At 58.2% G+C, this 17129-nt stretch overlaps 1 protein-coding gene across 1 annotated transcript in view; it reads right to left on the bottom strand.

Moving 5' to 3' along the window:
* Positions 1 to 3006: 3006 nt before the first annotated feature.
* AXIN2 (axin 2) overlaps positions 3007 to 17129 on the bottom strand; it is a 29393-nt gene continuing 15270 nt past the window's right edge. The window contains exons 4-11 of the mRNA XM_022589822.3: positions 13251 to 13353; positions 10953 to 11093; positions 10341 to 10867; positions 9965 to 10162; positions 9471 to 9695; positions 8971 to 9066; positions 7639 to 7806; positions 3007 to 4293 (exon numbers count right to left, since the gene is read on the bottom strand). Of these exons, the coding sequence (XP_022445530.2) occupies positions 4167 to 4293; positions 7639 to 7806; positions 8971 to 9066; positions 9471 to 9695; positions 9965 to 10162; positions 10341 to 10867; positions 10953 to 11093; positions 13251 to 13353 (1585 nt within the window). The 3' untranslated portion in view covers positions 3007 to 4166. The remainder of the gene's footprint in view (positions 4294 to 7638; positions 7807 to 8970; positions 9067 to 9470; positions 9696 to 9964; positions 10163 to 10340; positions 10868 to 10952; positions 11094 to 13250; positions 13354 to 17129) is intronic.

Below are 17129 nucleotides of genomic sequence, written 5' to 3' on the forward strand. Positions count from 1 at the left end.
CCGTCCCCCTCCGTGAGGGTCCGCACAGATTTCCCAGGTACCGTGTAGGGTCAGACTTGATAAAAGAAAAGTTTAAAGACGCACTGGGGCCAAAGTGAGGCTCCGGCTGAAAAGTCTCAGTTTCCGACTCCAGCAGCCTGCCAGTGCCTTGCCCCCCACTTCTAGGTTCTGTGCCAGGGCAGGAGAAGCCGGACGCGCGCCCAGATGTTGCAGCAGGAAGAGGGGCAGGGCTGGAATTTCCACGCCAGGAGCTAACTCACCCAGGGAGCGAGGACGGAGCTGTAAAAGCTCCAACAAGCGCAGCCCAGAGTGGACTCAGCCCCGTGGTCCGTGTTGCCCCTCTGACGAGCTGGTCAGCAATTAATCAGGAAAATGAGGCCGGAGCGCCTAGGAAATGAAGATGAGGTTGGTGAGCCCGATTTACAGCTGGGGTTTTGAGAGGGAAGGTGGAAGAGGACCAGAGAGGTGAGGCTCCATCGCAGCCAGGCCCCCCCGGGGCGTGGACGGGGGGCTGGGGGCGGATCTTGGTGGGGGCAGCTGTGTCTCACCAGCCCCCTGCTGAGACCGGAGGGCCCGGAGGAGGCAGGGCTTGCGTTTTAGCTTTTTCTTTCGAATATTCTAGTAAAGCCATAGACCCTCTCGTCAGAGGAAGGCACAGGTGATTCTGCAAACAATGTCAAGCGTTCGGGGATCCCAGAAGCCCATCCCCGCCAGGTGAGGAGCCCCAGACGGTGAAAACAAGAAGCAGAGGTACGGGGCCCCTGCGAAGAGGTACAAGCACGAGTGGTCACCTCATCTGGTTTCTGTCCCACAGATGCTGCTGGGAAGGTGCCCACGGTCCCCCAGGAGGTGGTGGCACCGGGACTTGGGTTCAGGTTTGTCCGAACCCCAAGCCCGTGTTAGACCTCATTACTCTCATGAGATGAACCCAAAGGCCTGAAGACCAAAAGCCCTAACCCCCCACGCCCCCCCAGGCACACTGGCTTGAGCCTCTTCATCCTTCCGGATTGGACAGAGCCTTACGATTCTGGGAGTGGGTCTGGGATACCCCGGTATGAGCCCCCATTCCAGCAGGAGGGGAAGGGTGCAGCCACCTGCATCCTGAGGACCAAGGTCACCGAATCCTGCAGCCCGGACTCTCTCAGACTCTCTCGCCAGCTCCCCTGGCAGCCGCCCCGTCACACCGCCACGCGAGGCTGCGCAGTGCAAGCCGGCCCCGCCCCCATCCCCGCGCGGCCCCCATCCTCTGCCTTCCTCTGCCTCTTCGGCCCTGAACCAGCTTACAGAGGAGCAAAAAGTCAACCAGATCCGCCGCAGACCCCGCTCCTGAGAAGTGAAGTCCAGCTGCCATCACAGACACTTTTTCTTAAATTTTATTGTAGTTGATTTTCAATGTTATGTTAATTTCTGCTGTACAGCAAAGTGATTCAGTTATACACAGATATTCACTCTTATAATATATTCTTCTCCATTGTGGTTTATCAGAGGATGTCGAATATAGTTCCCTGTGCTCTACAGGAGGAGCTTCTTGTTTCTCCATCCTGCATACAATAGTTTGCATCTGCTAACCCCAAACCTCCCACTCCATCCCTCCCCCACCCCCTCCCCCTTGGCAACGGCAAATCTGTCCTCTGTGAGTCTCTTCCTGTTCCGTAGATGAGTTCATCGTGTCGTATTTTAGATTCCACGTATAAGTGATATATGGTATTTGCCCTTCTGAGTTACTTCACTTAGTATGACAATCTCTAGGTCCATCCGTGTTGCTGCAATGGCATGATTTCATTCTTTTGTATGGCTGGGTAGTATCCCACTGTCTAGATCTGTACCACATCTTCTTCATCCGTTCATCTGCACATCTGTACGGCGGACATTTAGGTTGTTTCCATGTCTTGGCTATTGTGAGTCACGCTGCTATGAACACTGGGGTGCAGGTATCTTTCTGAATTATAGTTTTGTCCAGGTATATGCCCAGGAGTGGGATTGCTGGATCATATGGCAACTCTATTCTTAGTTTTCTGAGGAACCTCCATACTGTTCTCCATAATGGTTGCACCAATTTACATTCCCACCAACAGTGTAGGAGGGTTCCCTTTTCTCCACACCATCTCCAGCATTTATTATTTGTAGACTTTTTTAAAGATTAAATGTTTTTTATTTTGAAGTATCCTTGATTTACAATGTTGCGTTTCAGATGTACAGCGAAGTGATTGTCATATATACTTTTTCAGATTCTTTTACATTATAGGTTATTACAAGACAGTGAGCAGAGTTCCCTGTGCCATACAGTAGGTCCTTGTTTTTTTATCTATCTTATATATAGTCGTGTGTATCTGCTAACCCCAAACTCCTAATTTATCCCTCGCTCCCCCACCTTTTCCTCTTTGGACATTTATTTCAAAAAGGGTTCATCATAGGACTCCTTTACATTGACTTGCCCTCCGGGATCTGAAATGCAGCCCAGCCCTGAGTGCTCTGAGCACGGGGACGGGACATGTGTTTGTTGGATGAACAATGGCCACACGAAACAAACTGTTGGTGAACAGTGCACTCTTCTCACTGAACCGTCTGGTCTACCCAGCCATTGGGAGGATGGCTGAGTAGCACCGAGATCAAGGTTCACTGACCCCACTGGGCATTCACGACCTGCACACCATTTTCAGTGGCTTTTCACCCCCGAGACACCTATGAAAACACAAGTACTCCTGGGAGGACCCCATCCCAGCTCCTCACCTGTACCTACCTGGCCAGATAGCAGGCATCTGCCTGGGAGGAAGAGGCTGAATCCAGGTGGCAGACGGGGGGAGGACATCAGAGGAGATGCTGTCCACACCTGTTCCACGACGAGAAAATCCTCAGCCGGTCAGCAACCAGGTGATTTTCAAGAAATCGTTTTTCGAAACACCAGTAGGGTAAGAAGAGCTCCAGGTCAGATAGAAATGGGCTTGAGCAAAGTGGGAAAAATCAAGCGAAGAATGTTCACGTACAAAAGGGTGCCTCTAACCCACTTCCACCCCAGGGGATTCAAAGACGAGGCCGATATTTTGAAAAATATAAAATTTTAATAAAGGCTACATCTCTTAATTACAATAATTATTGTACCAAGTAATTTTCCTTAAATGAACTCTTTATAATGCATAATTTACAGTACAAGTAGAACAAGATGCCATGGCAAAAGTCACCGAGTACAAGACTTGTAATAAAAAGGCATAAAATATATTTATACATAAACCCCTTTCAAAAAACAAGGGAAAGCTGGAGCCCTCAATATAGGGCGACACACGGCATGGACACCGTGCAGGTACAGGTACTGTACGGATTCAAGGTCAAGCACTAGAGATAGTGGATTAATACTCTTTTCCGTACAATATATACAGACGTATGGTACAAGGAACGATGGCAAACAGAATGCACAGATTAAGTTAATGTAAAAACCCGAACGTCACGATGAAGGTGTCTGGAGGAAAGGTGCAGCTAGGTCTTCCCACAACTGTTCGCTTCTTTGCCGGGCAGGGCGCAAGGGGAGGGGGTAGTTTCCAGAATGGCTGGGGTCCAAAGACTACTTTTAAAAGACTCCCAAGGAGTTGTCATCTCAAGAAAAGCACGAGTCGAACCACATGGCTCCAGAAGGCCTCAGCCGTCGGGTGCTGGGCCCTGATGGGGAGCTCCAGGAAGTCACAGGGTGAACCTGGGGCCCCGGGGAGGCTCCCCCTCCTCCACAGTGAACCATCCTGTCCGACAGGAGGGCCCCCAAATCAAACCTCAAGACCTTTATGACAAAATAGAGCAGCGCTGGGGAAAAAAGATGCACCAATTTCTGTGTGTGTCAACGGCAGGACACCATTGTTTAAGAGTCTACGTTCACTTGGAGAAACGCACGGCACAGCTTAAATCCTCTTTCCGTGAAACAGAACCACGAAAACTTCCTCTCTCCCCCTTCCGTGTTTAAAGCAGCATATCCACAAACTGGGGGCGGGGGAGTCGACTGTCCAATAAATAGCAGGAAGGATTCCTGTCCAGGTGAGCTACACACAGTCTCTCCTAGCTGATGGATCTGGAGCCCTAGGAAGTCATAGGTTATGCACGGTGGTCTCTCCAATACCGTCAGCGTCTACAAGAGCCAGGAGCCGTCCTGTCCGAGGCCGGTGGCCCGAGCCAGACGCCGAGGCTCAGTCGATCCTCTCCACCTTCCCCAGGATCCGGCCCTCGTACGTGGGCAGCACCACCTCGTCGTCCCAGACCTCCTCAAACACGGCTCCACACGCGAACTCGTTGCTCGCTTTTTTGAAGTAATACCTTAAAAGGAAAACCCAACACGCGGCTTGGTAAAGCTGCATTTTCTACTGGGTTTGAGAGGAGAGTCTGTCAGCGCTGGGGGCGAAGGGGTCTGAGAATGCTGCTACCGCGGGCGGCAGGGAAGTCTCCGCCCGGGTGTCTGCTTCGTGCGGCTGGTGGGAGGGCAAAGCCAGGCAGGGACCCCGGAGGCGGCGGCGGCTGGGCACCCCCAGCTGCCAACAATGCAGAGGCCCAGCACCGTCACCCGACACACACGGTGAGAGGTACCCTTTGCAGAGGACGGCTGCTTCTTTCTCCCCATTTTTGGGGGGAGGGGCGGGAGAGCGCAAGGCGTGCCTGGAGGGGTGGGTCCCTCAAAGAGACCCCCGACTCAGCCCCCCGACCCGGTAGGAGCCTGCGGAAGGCTGGCACCTCTCAGGCTCCCTGCCCTCCAGCGCCCAAGGGCCAGCCCTCCCGGCTGGTGTCGGGCACAGCTCGGGCTGGCGGGGCCAGGACAGGCTGCTTCCCCTGTGGTCACCGCAGGAGGCGGGCAGCCCACTGCTTCCCGGGGTTGCAGCCACCGAGAACCCGCTGCTCTCCCCTCTGCCCGGCCCCTTCCCTCCCCTCCTCCAGGGCAAACGCTAAAGGCCCCTATTCTGCCAGCTGATTAAAAAAGCTCCTTCCATCCCACCCCGGCTTCTTGCTTGAAGCCTGTTTAGCTGTAAGGACGCAAACGACCAGCCTGTCCCAGGAGAGTCATGTGTGAAAACTGCTGTCCCGCTCGGCCAGGCCCACCCGAGACCCTTCCCAGGACACGAAGCCAAGGCCTATCCCTCCCCGTCCCAGGCCAGGGAGACCCCTCAGACACTTTAAACTCGCCCCTGCAAGCTGTCATCTTCAGCCAATAAAGGCCACTCGTGGAGGGAGGGTCACGGTCCCCTGGGGGGAGGGTAATAGCTTCCCAAAAAAAAAAAAAGTAATTGTGTCTCAGGGTTACAGTGGTTTTCTGTTTTTGTCTTTTCTCCTTAAAAAGTTTTTTTCAATTCCCCTTGGTTAGAGCTAAATTTTTTTCCTCTTTAATGAAGGCCAGCCAAGTACTTTCATAGGAGATAAGGCTAAACCCAGTGAAACAGCTGCATTTAGTCAAGGGTCTGGGTTTCTGGCGTTCCCGGCTGGGCTAAGGCATCGGGGTGACCGCCCAGCTCGAGGGGGTCAGCGGAGAAGACGCTCTGGCACGAGGAGGGCAGAGTCCCGGGGGGCCCGATGAGAGCTGGGGGAGGGGCGCCGTGCACAGGAGACCCTGGGCAGCGGGGGGAGTTCTTTCTAAATGAGAGGCTCCAATGCCTACGCCACCCCGGGCAGGCCTCGGGCCCAGCATGGGGGCTCTCCCGGCCCCTCTGAGCAGAGACACGCAGTGAGTGACCTTGTCCCTGACTGCGACCTCCTCCCCAGCCCTCCCCTGCGCCCCCAGACTTCAAAGGCACTGAGCTGCCCTCAGCTTCTCCTCCACTGCGACCTGCTTTGTGGCAAACTCTGCTTCCTTCTGCCATCTGGCACGTCTGCAGGGGCTGCTCTGAAGCTCTGCCCAGGTCCCCGCTCCCCGCCCCCATCCTCGCTGGGCTCCGGATGGCGGGCGGCGGAGAGGGGTGTGAGGAGAGTGTTGCAGTGCCACCCCGCCGGGAGGACGAGGCGCGGCGCCCGGTGCCCTCCCGACCAGCGGGCAAAGGGTCCAGCTCCGGCCCGGGGAGCCGGTGGAGCCGCCTAAGGCGGCTGGGAAGGGCCGCAGCCTGACCCAATCAGCAAGGAATGTGCCAGTCGCCCATGTGTGCGAGTCTGTGTGCATTAAAGGGGAGGCTGGGGCTTCAAAGCCAGGCTTGCTGAGTGTGCCTTAGAAAACACTCCGAGCCAGACGAGGCTCGAGTGGCTGCGTGTGGAGCCGTCCCTGCAGCCTCTGCTCAGCGCCCCTCGGCCCTGCTCCCCTGAAGGTCACCTGCGGTTCCAAAGTCCAGCCGAGCCAAAGCTGAGATCAAAATGAATCCCTGGGGGGCACACTTGTGTAATTAGTTTCACCTTGTGTCTGTTCAAGATAAAAAAAGAAGAGGAAGAAGGAGCCAGGCCCGTTCCCCAGTCCCCTGGTTCATTTCCAGAACTGTCTCTGCCCGGGCGTAAAAGGGAAAGATCTCAGCCCAGCTCCGGGCCCCGCTGTCGGTCACCTGCAGGGTCCCGGCCCTGAGCCATGTCCCTTCCCTGCAAACAGAGTCACTCTGGGCCACTGCCCAAATCAGCACCTCCCCTCCCCCCGCACCGGCCCCGGTGGAAGTGGCTGCTCTGGAAGGGCTGGGGTCACGGGCCCCGGGGGTGGGCTTGCTGGGGGTCCAGAGCCGGCACGCGCCCAGCAGGTGGTGAAGTGTGTTAGAGCTCTCCGTGCCATCCCTGCTCGGGGCAGCAGCAGGGGAGCACCTTCCGGGCCCGGGCTGTCTCCTCTCTAACCTCCTGCCTCTCCTGTCCCAGCCCTGCACACGGCACTCGGGACACAGCGGGATGGAACCCACGGGTTCCCTTGGGACGAAGGCTGCCGAGAAGGGGCAGGTAGGACTCTGGTCATCACCTGCCCCACGTCAAGGGGAAAGTGACCGAGAGACGCCCAGGGCCAGCCCCCAGCCCTTGAATCCCCTCCAGGGTCTGGCAGGCCAGGGTGGGCATCTGGACCGTGTAGAGGGGAGAGGACACCGGGAGGGAGGACGGGTTCCCATCCCGAGGCCCCAGCAGGAGGAGCGGCCAGCCCTGACCCCGCCCCCCCCATGCCCACCCACAGGTCCTGCCCTTCCTCTGTTACAGGCAACCCTGTCCCACATGACTTGGGACACGGAGGCTGAAGGAAGAGGACGCCGCCACAGTGCAGGCAGTGGCCTCTGCCTGTCCCTGAGCCTTCGGTGAGGACGGCCTCTCCCAGACGTGCCAGGAGGGCAGCCTTTCAGCCTTCTCATCAGGCAGTCTCTCCGTCTGCCTGTTCCCTCCCTAGCTTTCCCCCGCACCCCTCGCCCCTTTCAGGCAGAGCCTCCACGAGACGGCCCCAGCCCAGCTCTCCTTCTGGCAAAGCCAGCCGACCCCTTGCTCCTAACCCTAACCCTCAGGCTCGTCCACCTGGTAAAAAGAGCCCACCCAGGTGCCCACAGAGCCCTCCCTGCCGCCGCTGCTGCCGTGTCATCTCGGGGAGGGGTGAGGGGACAGCGTCAGTGAGACAGAGCGAAGCATCGCGCAGCCCCTCCAGTGGCCCCTTCAGGTCTGGCCCGGCCAGGAAGCAACCCTGGCTCTTGGTTCTGAGCAAACCAAGTCCGGAGCAGAAAGAAGCCATGGGACGCTTACCTATAATTTCCCTTTTTGCTGAGCTGCTCTTTAAAGTGGCCCAGGGTCAGGCTCTGAGCCTTCAGCATCCTCCGGTACGGGATTTCCTCCCCGCAGAAGAAGTAGGTGACCACCAGCTCGCTGGCCTGGAGAGCGTGCACCCCTGCCAGCTTCTTTGGCTCTTTGTGACTGAAAATAAGATGGAAAAGCAACAAGTCCCGCATTTGAAGGCAGCAAGCACGTGTGCACGTACGTGCACGTACACACCCGGGGGCGCTGTCTTCAGAGATAAAGTCGGGCTGCAGCTGTACACCACGAGGGTGCGGGTCCCGATTCACAGAGGCAGCCATCTCCGGTGGACACACGGTCCTCCCTCGGGTCATCTGTGTGGGGCAACCAGGAAGGGACCGTCTCCTTCCACCCAATGGGAGGACAGAGCAGTGTCCATCAGGGGGGCACCAATGGGGTGCTTGCCAAGGAAGATGAGAAAGAAGAAACCCACCCAGGGGCCATAGGGACACACCCAGGAGTGGCATGAGCCCGGAAAGCCAGAGCCCACTGGCGGGGGGTGGGGTCAGCCCTCAGTCATCTCAACTTCTGCGTTTTTGTGGAGTGGCTTAAAAAAAAAAAAAAAAAAAAAGATGCAGGCCCGGACAGCTGGTTAACTTAAGGTCCACCAGCTATTAACAGGGTGGAGGTCTTCTCAGTTCGAACACTGTTCATTGCTCACAATGAACAAGCTAACCAAAAAAACTTTAATGATTTAGGCCACTTTAGATCTCTGCAACCTAACGCTTTTTCAACGCACCACCCTGGAGTGAAACGAAGCCTGGCTTCCCTGCCCAGTTTACAAGAGTGTAGGTTTAGGACAGGAATCATGGGACCAGTGGGGAAGATGTGCTGCTCCCCTCGCAAAACAGCAAAGATGGTCCCCTCTCCGTCCCTGCAATGGTGGAGAGGCACCCTCCCGCTCAGTGTGACACAAAGATGGTTTTCCAACTCGCTAACTTTCTGAGCTAATGGAGACAACTTTTCCATCTGGGTTTGGGGTCCCTCTACCCGTCAGCTAAAGGCTTCCCGTCTGAGCTTGAGTCCAGGAACCCTGAGCCATCCACCACTTCAGGAGGGAACACTTGTGTACAAGTCATGATGCGTTTCTTGGTGCACATGGGGTTTTTCGAGATCCTAATTTACGGCAACATCTGGGTTTACTGTTCCTTGTCGCTAATGTGAAAACGAAGGTGATTTTATAGACTAAAAAAAAGTTTTCAAAAACCACAGCCCCCGATAGAGAATTCCCTGAAAACTAAAGCCTCTGGGCGGATCTCAGCAACACCAGGTAAAGACACTCACTCTTCCGAAGCCAGGCTTGGGCTGGAGAAGGGCGTGGCTCCTGGCTGACCAGTGGCCGAGTGGTGCCTGTCCCTCTGCTGACTGGCCACGCAGCACCTGAGGACACCAAGGACTTAGACGGAAGCCTGCCGTCCCCGGGGCCAGTGGGAAGCAGTCAGAGAAGCGCTCTCCCTGGCCTCCGACTTCCATCCCCGTGGAGACCCAACCAAGGCCTTGTGTTGACGGCAGCTCCTGGAGACCTGGCAGAGCTGTGCTAAGCCCCGGGGAGCCCAGCACTGGGCGTTGCAGCCCAGGCAGAGGGCTGAAGCCTCTAGAAGCCCCATCGGCCACGGCTCCTCGTAAGCTCACCTCACCGTCGGGACCTTCCTAAGGGAACGGGAGCTGTGGGGGCTGCCTCCTCCCACGCCTCGCCAGGTCCCGGGTAGCCCTTCGGCTAGCTCAGGGGAGCCGTTCCTACAGGCCGGCAAGGGGACCCGCCACCGGCCGCCCCAGCTACTCACCGCTGCTTTGGGGGCTTGGACACCTCCGCCAGCCGGCGGCAGGCCTCCTCCAGCTGCGCCAGGGTGTTGGGTGGGGTCAGGGGAGGCACCGCAGGGTCCTGGGTGAACGGGTGGGCACGGGGGGTGGCGCGGGGGTGCCCGCTGCTGCCCACCCACAGGTGGTGACGGCCGGCTGGGGACGCTCGGGCGCACTCCAAGGGATAGGCCCGCTTGGTGCTTTGGGCACTGAACGGGCAAGGGCGAGAGAGAGCCGAGGGGAGACACGGGGTTAGGGGGCCAGAAAGCATGACTTCAAGAGAAATCACAGAGACAAGGGGAGAAAAGAAAACGCGACGGTAACACGGCTAGGCGCATGGCCCCAGCGCGGCACTCCTGCGGGCCGCCCAGTCGGACGCTCACGACTAGAAGGGCGGGAGCCGCCAGCCGTGGTCGCGCTCAGCGCAGAGGGCCCCCCACCCACACCCCGCCCCGGGCGGCGAGCCGGCCGTGTTCACCTGTGCGGCTTGGGCTTGCCCGGACGCTCGCTCTCCAGCACCCACTGCCATACGTCCTGTGCCCGGTCTCCCTCCTCCCCGGGCGGCTGCAGCGGCCCCGCTCCGCCGGGGGCCCCTCCTTCCCGGGCTGGCCCAGCCGGGCCTGGCTCCGAGCCTCTCCCGCTCCGTCGGGGTGGGACGGCGCCTCGGCCGCGGCCGCTGCGGGGAATGAGGAGCGCATCCATCCCGGGGACCCCGGCCGCCTCTGCCTCCGCGGCCCCTCCAAGCCGGCGGGCAAGGGGCACCTGCTGCCCAGCCCCACGCCCCCGCCTGCCCCGCCGCCCTCCCTGCGGCCCAGCGCCTCTGCCCCCCGACCCTCCGACCACGGAACACCTACCCAGCCTGCGCGGCCGCCGCGGGCTCCGGCGCCCCGGGGTGGCTCTTGCACTTGGCGCAGCAGGGGTAGTCGGAGCCCCCGGGGGTGGGGACGGGGCAGGGGCAGCGCGCGCGCTGGGCGGCCTCGGCCTCCACCTCCTCCCGGGTCCGGGGGCCGGCATGGTGGTGGATGTAGTGGTGGTGGACGTGCTTCGTTGTCTGCCTGCTCACGAAGCCCCGGGCCCCGAGGAGGGGGCAGCCGGCTGCGGCGGCGGTGGCGGGGAGCAGCGGGCCCCCGGGGGGCGGGGGCGCGCGGTGCTGCAGGAGGTGGTGGCGGCGATGCTGGTCCGGGGAGCGTGCGCGGGGGCTGTAGCGGCCCACGCCCGGGGACTGGCAGCCGGGGGTCTTGAGGACCCTGGACAGGTGGTCGTCCAGGATGGTCTGCGGGTCCTCCTCGTAGCTGCCCGATGGCAAGAGGGAGAGGGGGTGCTGGGTGGGCCCCGCCTCCCGGGCGCTCAGCGCCAGCTCGGAGCCCTCCTTCTCCTCGTCCTGGAAGGCAAGGTAGCGGTCGGGGGGCGCCGGGGTCAGCAGGAGGCCCCCCCCAACCTCGGGCAGGGGGCGGGGCGGCGCCCACCTCTCGGATCTGCTGCAGGCGCTCCTCCAGGCTGTGCCGCGTCTCCAGCTCCAGCTTCAGCTTCTCCAGCCGGGAGATGAGTTCGGCCGCGAAGGCAGCGGGCTCCACGGGGGTCATCTCCTTGGGCAGGCGGTGGGTTCTCTGCGGGGCGCGGGGAGGACACGGGGCGGACGCTGTCAGGGGGCTGCCCGGGCCTGGGGACGGCGCGTCCATGGCTGCGCGGAGAGCGGGCGGCGCGGGGCCCGAGCTGCTCGGCCGCTTTATGCGCCGCGGCCTCGGCCTCATGGAGAGCCATGGTCCTGGCAGCGCGTGCCGCAGGCAGGAGCAGTTGGTCGCACTGCGAGGGGCCCCGTTTGCCCTCCCTCTGGAGTACAACCAGCCCATCAGACGCTACTCTGAACTAGAAAATCTTCAAAGACTGTTGTCAAACATCAAAAAAAAAAAAGGCAGCTCTCTGCGATGGGGAGGGGAGAGAGCCCACCTCAAGGAATAAAAAGTAGAGCCTAAACAGAAAGGGAGCTGGAAATGTAAAATATAAGATTGGAAGGGCAGTGGGCGGGGGGAGGAAAAAGGGAAAAAAGGGGGAGGGGGGAGAAAAGAGGAGTCACAGGGCCCAGATGAGACACAGCGGTAACGTCTCTCCTGGCCGCACACTGTGCACGTTTGAGGCGGAGCTGTCTACCGCCGCCCTGGATGCCCTCGTGCTCCCCGCCCCTCCTCCCGCCTCTTTGCACAGAAAATGAAGCAAGCTGCTGCCGGCTATAGCAGAACTCTGCTGCACTCGGCTGCCTGAAGCGCATCTACCGAGGGAAAGGGCGCATCTCCAAACCGGGTATGGGATACAAACAGGCACGAGCACGCCGGCCGCCGCCGCCAACAGAGAGGACCCCCGCGGCCGGCTTTCTGTCCCCCTGCCGTCGTCTGGTACCCGCAGCCCCCGCCCCTCATGGTTCTGCCCCCTACCCCTCGTTTGCCTCCTGCTTTGGCCCTTTTCTTTGGGAGGGGGCGGGCTGGGGGCAGCAGAGAGCCAGCCTGCAGAGGCTAGCATCTCCCCACCCGAGCCGCAGATGAGAAAACAATCGCACACCCCAGGACAGAATCACCTAATTCACAATCCTGGGGGGCCGTACAGCTTTCCTTGAACACACATACCTCTCCCCAGTGCCCCCACCAAGTCAGAAATATATATATATATATATATATACATACACACACATATATGAATACATCATCGATAGTGCTGTACGGGTGGGGGGGATGTTATTGAGGGGGGGATGCTGGAGGTCCCCAGAAAAGCAAACTTAGTAGGCTAATTTTACAAATTTAAGTCTTCCCTGGACTGTCTGAGGGGCTTCAGAGAGAAGTGGCAACAGTCCACACACTAACGCAACATGGGATTAGCAACTCGACGTGTCCACTTCCGACGTGTGACAGCACCGACGGACAAATCGGATCCTCTGAAGCTGGCAGGAAGGACTCTAAGCAGAGACGCTGCTCTAAGCTGGCCACTCTCTTCCCCTCCCTAAGGAGCAGCTGGACCTCCGGGTACCACAAGAAGCACAGCTCCTGAGACGCAGATGGGGCAGCTCTCTATGTGCGGGGGCCACGGGCTGGCTGCCCCCCGGGACTTGGAAATCGTAGGGGAGGACCCAGAAAAGCCCTCCACACCACACTGGCCTCTCATCTCAATCGCAGAAAGGAGCTGTTCACGGGATGCTCAGACACTTATTGGGAGTAGATTCAACAAGCAGGCACTAAGCCACGTGCTGGGGTTGGAAACAGACAAGAAGAGGGACAGCCGACCTCCAGGGCTTTGGAGGAGAAATGGCCGAGCACAGAGACGAATGGTGACTGAAACGACACAGCCACGCGGGCAACACAAGGAGAACATCCCAGGATGCGACCCTCACTCAGGAGGCAGATCCCTCCAGCCTCATCCTCTCTCTCTTTCCTTCATTCAGTCGACCAGCAAGTGTTCAGTGAGGCACTGTTCTCGCCTCTGTGGTGGGATGGACTTAACGGGATAGCCCAACGCAAAGCTCCGGTTCCTCCCACCCTCCCACCCTTCACTGCTTCGCTTCTTTCTCATGGAGTTTTCTTTTTTGAATCAAGGAAATGGAAAAGGCCGACTAGGGCATCGTGGGCGCCCCTGCTCTGGGTTACACCCCAGTGAACCGCAGATCGCCCCTTGCGTGGCCCTCCCCTGCCCTCCCTCCCCCCCAGGTCCCAGGCGCACCGGCCCCCAACCCCTCACTCTTCCTCCCAGAAAAGAGCTGCCGACCGACCGACCGTACTCACCGGGAAATGAGGTAGGCACACCTGGCCGTTGGCCTTCACGCTGCGATGCATTTCTCTCTGGAGCTGTTTCTTACTCCCCCCGAGGTAAGGAGGGATTCCATCTCTAAGGGAAAGGAAAGGGCAGAACCCACCGGCTCACGAGGAGGCCTTAGCGCACGGGCCGACTCACGCGCGCCCGCCTGAGACCCCGCCGACAGACGGGGCCGCGCACCTCCTGGAGCTGGGAGCGCCCCCAGTCCCCGGGCGCTGTGGCCGTCCTTGCAGGGAAAGTCAGTCCAAGGCCCAACCGCCACATGTCCTGCCCCTCAAGCCTCTCTGCAAACGGCTCCCGCTCGGATGCAGGAGTATCAACCTGGGAAGAGCTCGTGTCTCAGAACTGCACCCACCGCAGAGTGAAGGTCCCCCTATTTTACAGGTGCCCCAAGCAGAAGACTAAGACCCCTTTGGTCCCTCCGACGGTCTGTTACCACGGCAACCAGGGACCAGACCCACAGAAGACTAAGCCAGGCGCCGGTGGAGGGTGTGCGTTACCCTCCAGCAGTCAACCTCCCAGGCGTTCCCGAATGTCTCCTTTTTATCAGCCACCGGCAGGCATCTCTGGGCTCCTTCCTTCCCTCAGCTCCAAACCCTACTGCCCCCAACCAATGGATTCTCAGATCCGTGACCAACGTGGGCATAAAGAGAAAGCCCCTACTCCACGGTACTCTGTGCAATTCATCCAAATATCTGAGTACCTACTATGTGCCAGACCTTGTTCTAGGCTCCGGGCAAGAGAGCAGCGAAGGAAGGGGATAAAAATGCAGACGACTGCCCTGAGGAAGCTTGTGTTCTAACGGAGCGGAACAGGTAATAGGCAAAAATTAAAAAGCAACATCTATGGTAAGTTCGAAGGTGGTAAAAGCACTGTGACGAAACACACTGCGGGAAATGGGGAGTGAGGACGGCTGGGGCGTGGAGCTGCATTTTGAACAGGAGGCGGTGGTCACTGAAATCCTCTCCACGGAGGTGATTCTGAGCAAAGACCAGAGGCCAGAAGGGCCCCTTAACGTTCTTCTTCACTATATTTTTAAAAAGCAAATGGAAGAAGTTTAAAAACAACTCTACCACCACCACCTCCACTCCAGCTAGTCTGCACTAAAAACAGGACCCGGACTTGCTATGATTTTGTTTTAAACTTTTGTTCTTGAAAGCAGTCGGACGGTCAAGGTGTGATTATCTTCCCATTGTTGTTCCTTCCAGAAGCCACTTATTGACAAAAGCCTCAGGGTTCACGCATTTCCGCACTGAATCATCCTTCGAGGCTGTAAGTGTTGAAATTAGCTGCTTGGCTATTTCCCTTTCCCTGGTGTTTTGTTCATCAACGGGTGCTGGCTGACCAGCAGTGGGTGACAATCAGCTGTGCCTAAAAAATGCCAGGAGAGGCCTGGGCCAACTGGTCGACCTCCGGCTCCTCTGCATGGCCGCGGATTCCGGAAGGCTGCTGACCTGGGCGGGAGAAAAGGGCTGCCGCCTCAAGGATGCAGTACAGATACAGATGAACTGACCTACGAGCCAAACCTTGGAAAAGAAGCACTTTATAAAGTCCGACCGTACCGAGGGTACAGGCGGGGAAGACAGGTCAACGTAAGGCAAGGACTGACGCGCGCGTGTGAGTCCTGTGTCCCAGGGAAAGGCTGAGGGGGGTCAGACAGCAAGCGCTGTGGAAATGGTCAGCCCGTTGACCAGTGAGGTCAAGTCTCCTAGGCAGCCTCCTACTCACTAAGGCCTGGGACGGAACTGGGCCCATGAAGGTCAAGTAGGAGAAAAGGTTCTAAGTCTAAAATCTTCCTGAACCACGTGGAGCTTCGTTACAACTTCTCACCCCAGGATCACTCACAAGACGTGGGCCGGTCGCAAGCAGGCCTGGCTCGACCAGCAACTAAGGGTCAGGCCCGCCGACTCCAACCCAAGGCTGCCGGCCCCCCATGGACTGAGTGATGTATAATCCAACTGCACCCTCACAAAACCCCTAAATCGCCACAGTTTATGGATGAGCAGAGATGCTCCAAAGCTCTCCTGGAATCAGCCGGTAGGTCAGATCCAGGCTTCTAATCCAAGCCACTGGTGGACTCCAGAACAGGCATCCTTAACTCAAACATGTACAGTCCAGGCCCAGCTGGAGAAGCCAAGCTTCCCAATGGTCTGAATGCGGGGGACACCACTTCCTACGCCCTACGGGGTCACCTGGCATTCTGAAGGGGTGAATGGGGGGTTTGGGGAACATCCTGAAAGTCCTGCTGACCACTTAGTGCTCGCTGGCTATGGGGCATGCCGGCCCCCCATCTCCCACCTAACATCCCTTGTGGGGTGTGGGTAACGGCAGGGGACCAACAGACTGGGTCTCACGATGGTCTGAGCAACAACTTCTGCTGCCCCAGGGCTGCAAGACAAGGTCCACGTTCCAACCAGCAACTCTTCCAGGGCCGTAATAAGAGGATGGCTCTGCTCCAGGCCTCTTCCAGGCAATCCTGGGGGTGGGAGTCAAGCACCCCGTGGATCCCACCGTGACACACACGGGGCTGCACGAGTCCCAGGAGGCCCCCGCCTGTCCCCTCCAAGACTCTGACCTTGAGTGTCCCCCAGAAGCCTTTGCTCCTCCCCCTTGCCTCCCAAGATGAAACGAGCAGTAAGGCTTTCACACCTCTCTCTCCTTCTCTGTATAAAGCAGGAGAAAGAAAAGTGAACTGGGGGAGGCAGAGGGAGCAGGTCCCTGGCCACTTGAAGGCAAGAGGAACAAATGCGTTTTTAAACCACTCCTCCAACCAAGAACGTGCCCACCACAGCCAGGGCAGGTCAAGGGTCCAGCTGTAGGCAAGGAAACGTGAGACCAGCACAGAAAAGGGAGACCGACTCGCAAAGGCTCAGAGGCTCAACAGGCACCTTCAAGGAAGTGTGCCTTTAATCCCACCCCCACCCCGACCCCCCAGCCAAGAATCTTCTTCCAACACAGCCCCTCATTCCAGAAAGGGGCCTCTCTTCTTTGTATCCAGGCTCTGAAAGCCTGTGATCAGTTTCCTGGCTTCTCAGGACCATGAGCTGACCCGTGTCTGCGTCTCGGTCCCCGGACGGCCTCCTTTAATTATAAACATTTTAGTTAACGCGCCCGCTGCTGGGCCCAGCTGTTTCTGGGGAGCGCTGGTTTCGAAGTGTGGACTCCACTTAGTTGCCATTTAAGCTGAGCCAATTAGTTTAGCCTTTTGACTCGGCCGTGCGCGGCCTAACCTGAATGTCGCTTTCCGGTGGCTTTGAAATAGCGGGCTCACGTGCACACGCGTCCACTCGCATTTTCGTTTGGCCACCACTCCGAAGGCGGCCTCTGGTCACAGCCAACATCAAAAGGCCGGTTTGTAAGATAAGGCACTATTTGAAGTTCACTCAGATGCTTTCCCCGGGGTCCAAAGTGAACCCATAAGTAAGATATAAGGAAATAAAAATAAATATTATAAAATAACCTGGGCCACCCTCTGTGTGAAAGGCAACAAGAAGGTCTCGGGCTGATTTTGTGACACCCTGAGCAGAAGCACCCTCCGATCGCGCAGATGCCGATTTCAGGAGCAGCTCTGCGCAGAGAGAGGTGTCTGCCACCTCCATGCTGTCCTCCTAGCTTTCACTTCCTAACGGAGGCCACACCTGGGCGCCAGGAACCTGCTCCTTCTGATGTTTCTAGCGTGCCCCCCGCTCCCGCCACTGCAATCCTCCTACAGCCCCCCGCAGTCCTTTTGCCCAAGGGCTGGGGTTGAGGACTTGGCTGGGAGTCTAACTTTCCAAACAACAAAAACTAAAAAAGCCGTTTCTTCTGACAATGTAGGTTTCAGAGCAACGGGCTCGTGAGAGGGCCTG

This window comes from Delphinapterus leucas, chromosome 19, assembly GCF_059928025.1.
Source record: "Delphinapterus leucas isolate spDelLeu-1000000601 "Yukka" chromosome 19, BTC_Dleu_Yukka2, whole genome shotgun sequence".
In the NCBI taxonomy this organism is placed as follows: Eukaryota; Metazoa; Chordata; class Mammalia; order Artiodactyla; family Monodontidae; genus Delphinapterus; species Delphinapterus leucas.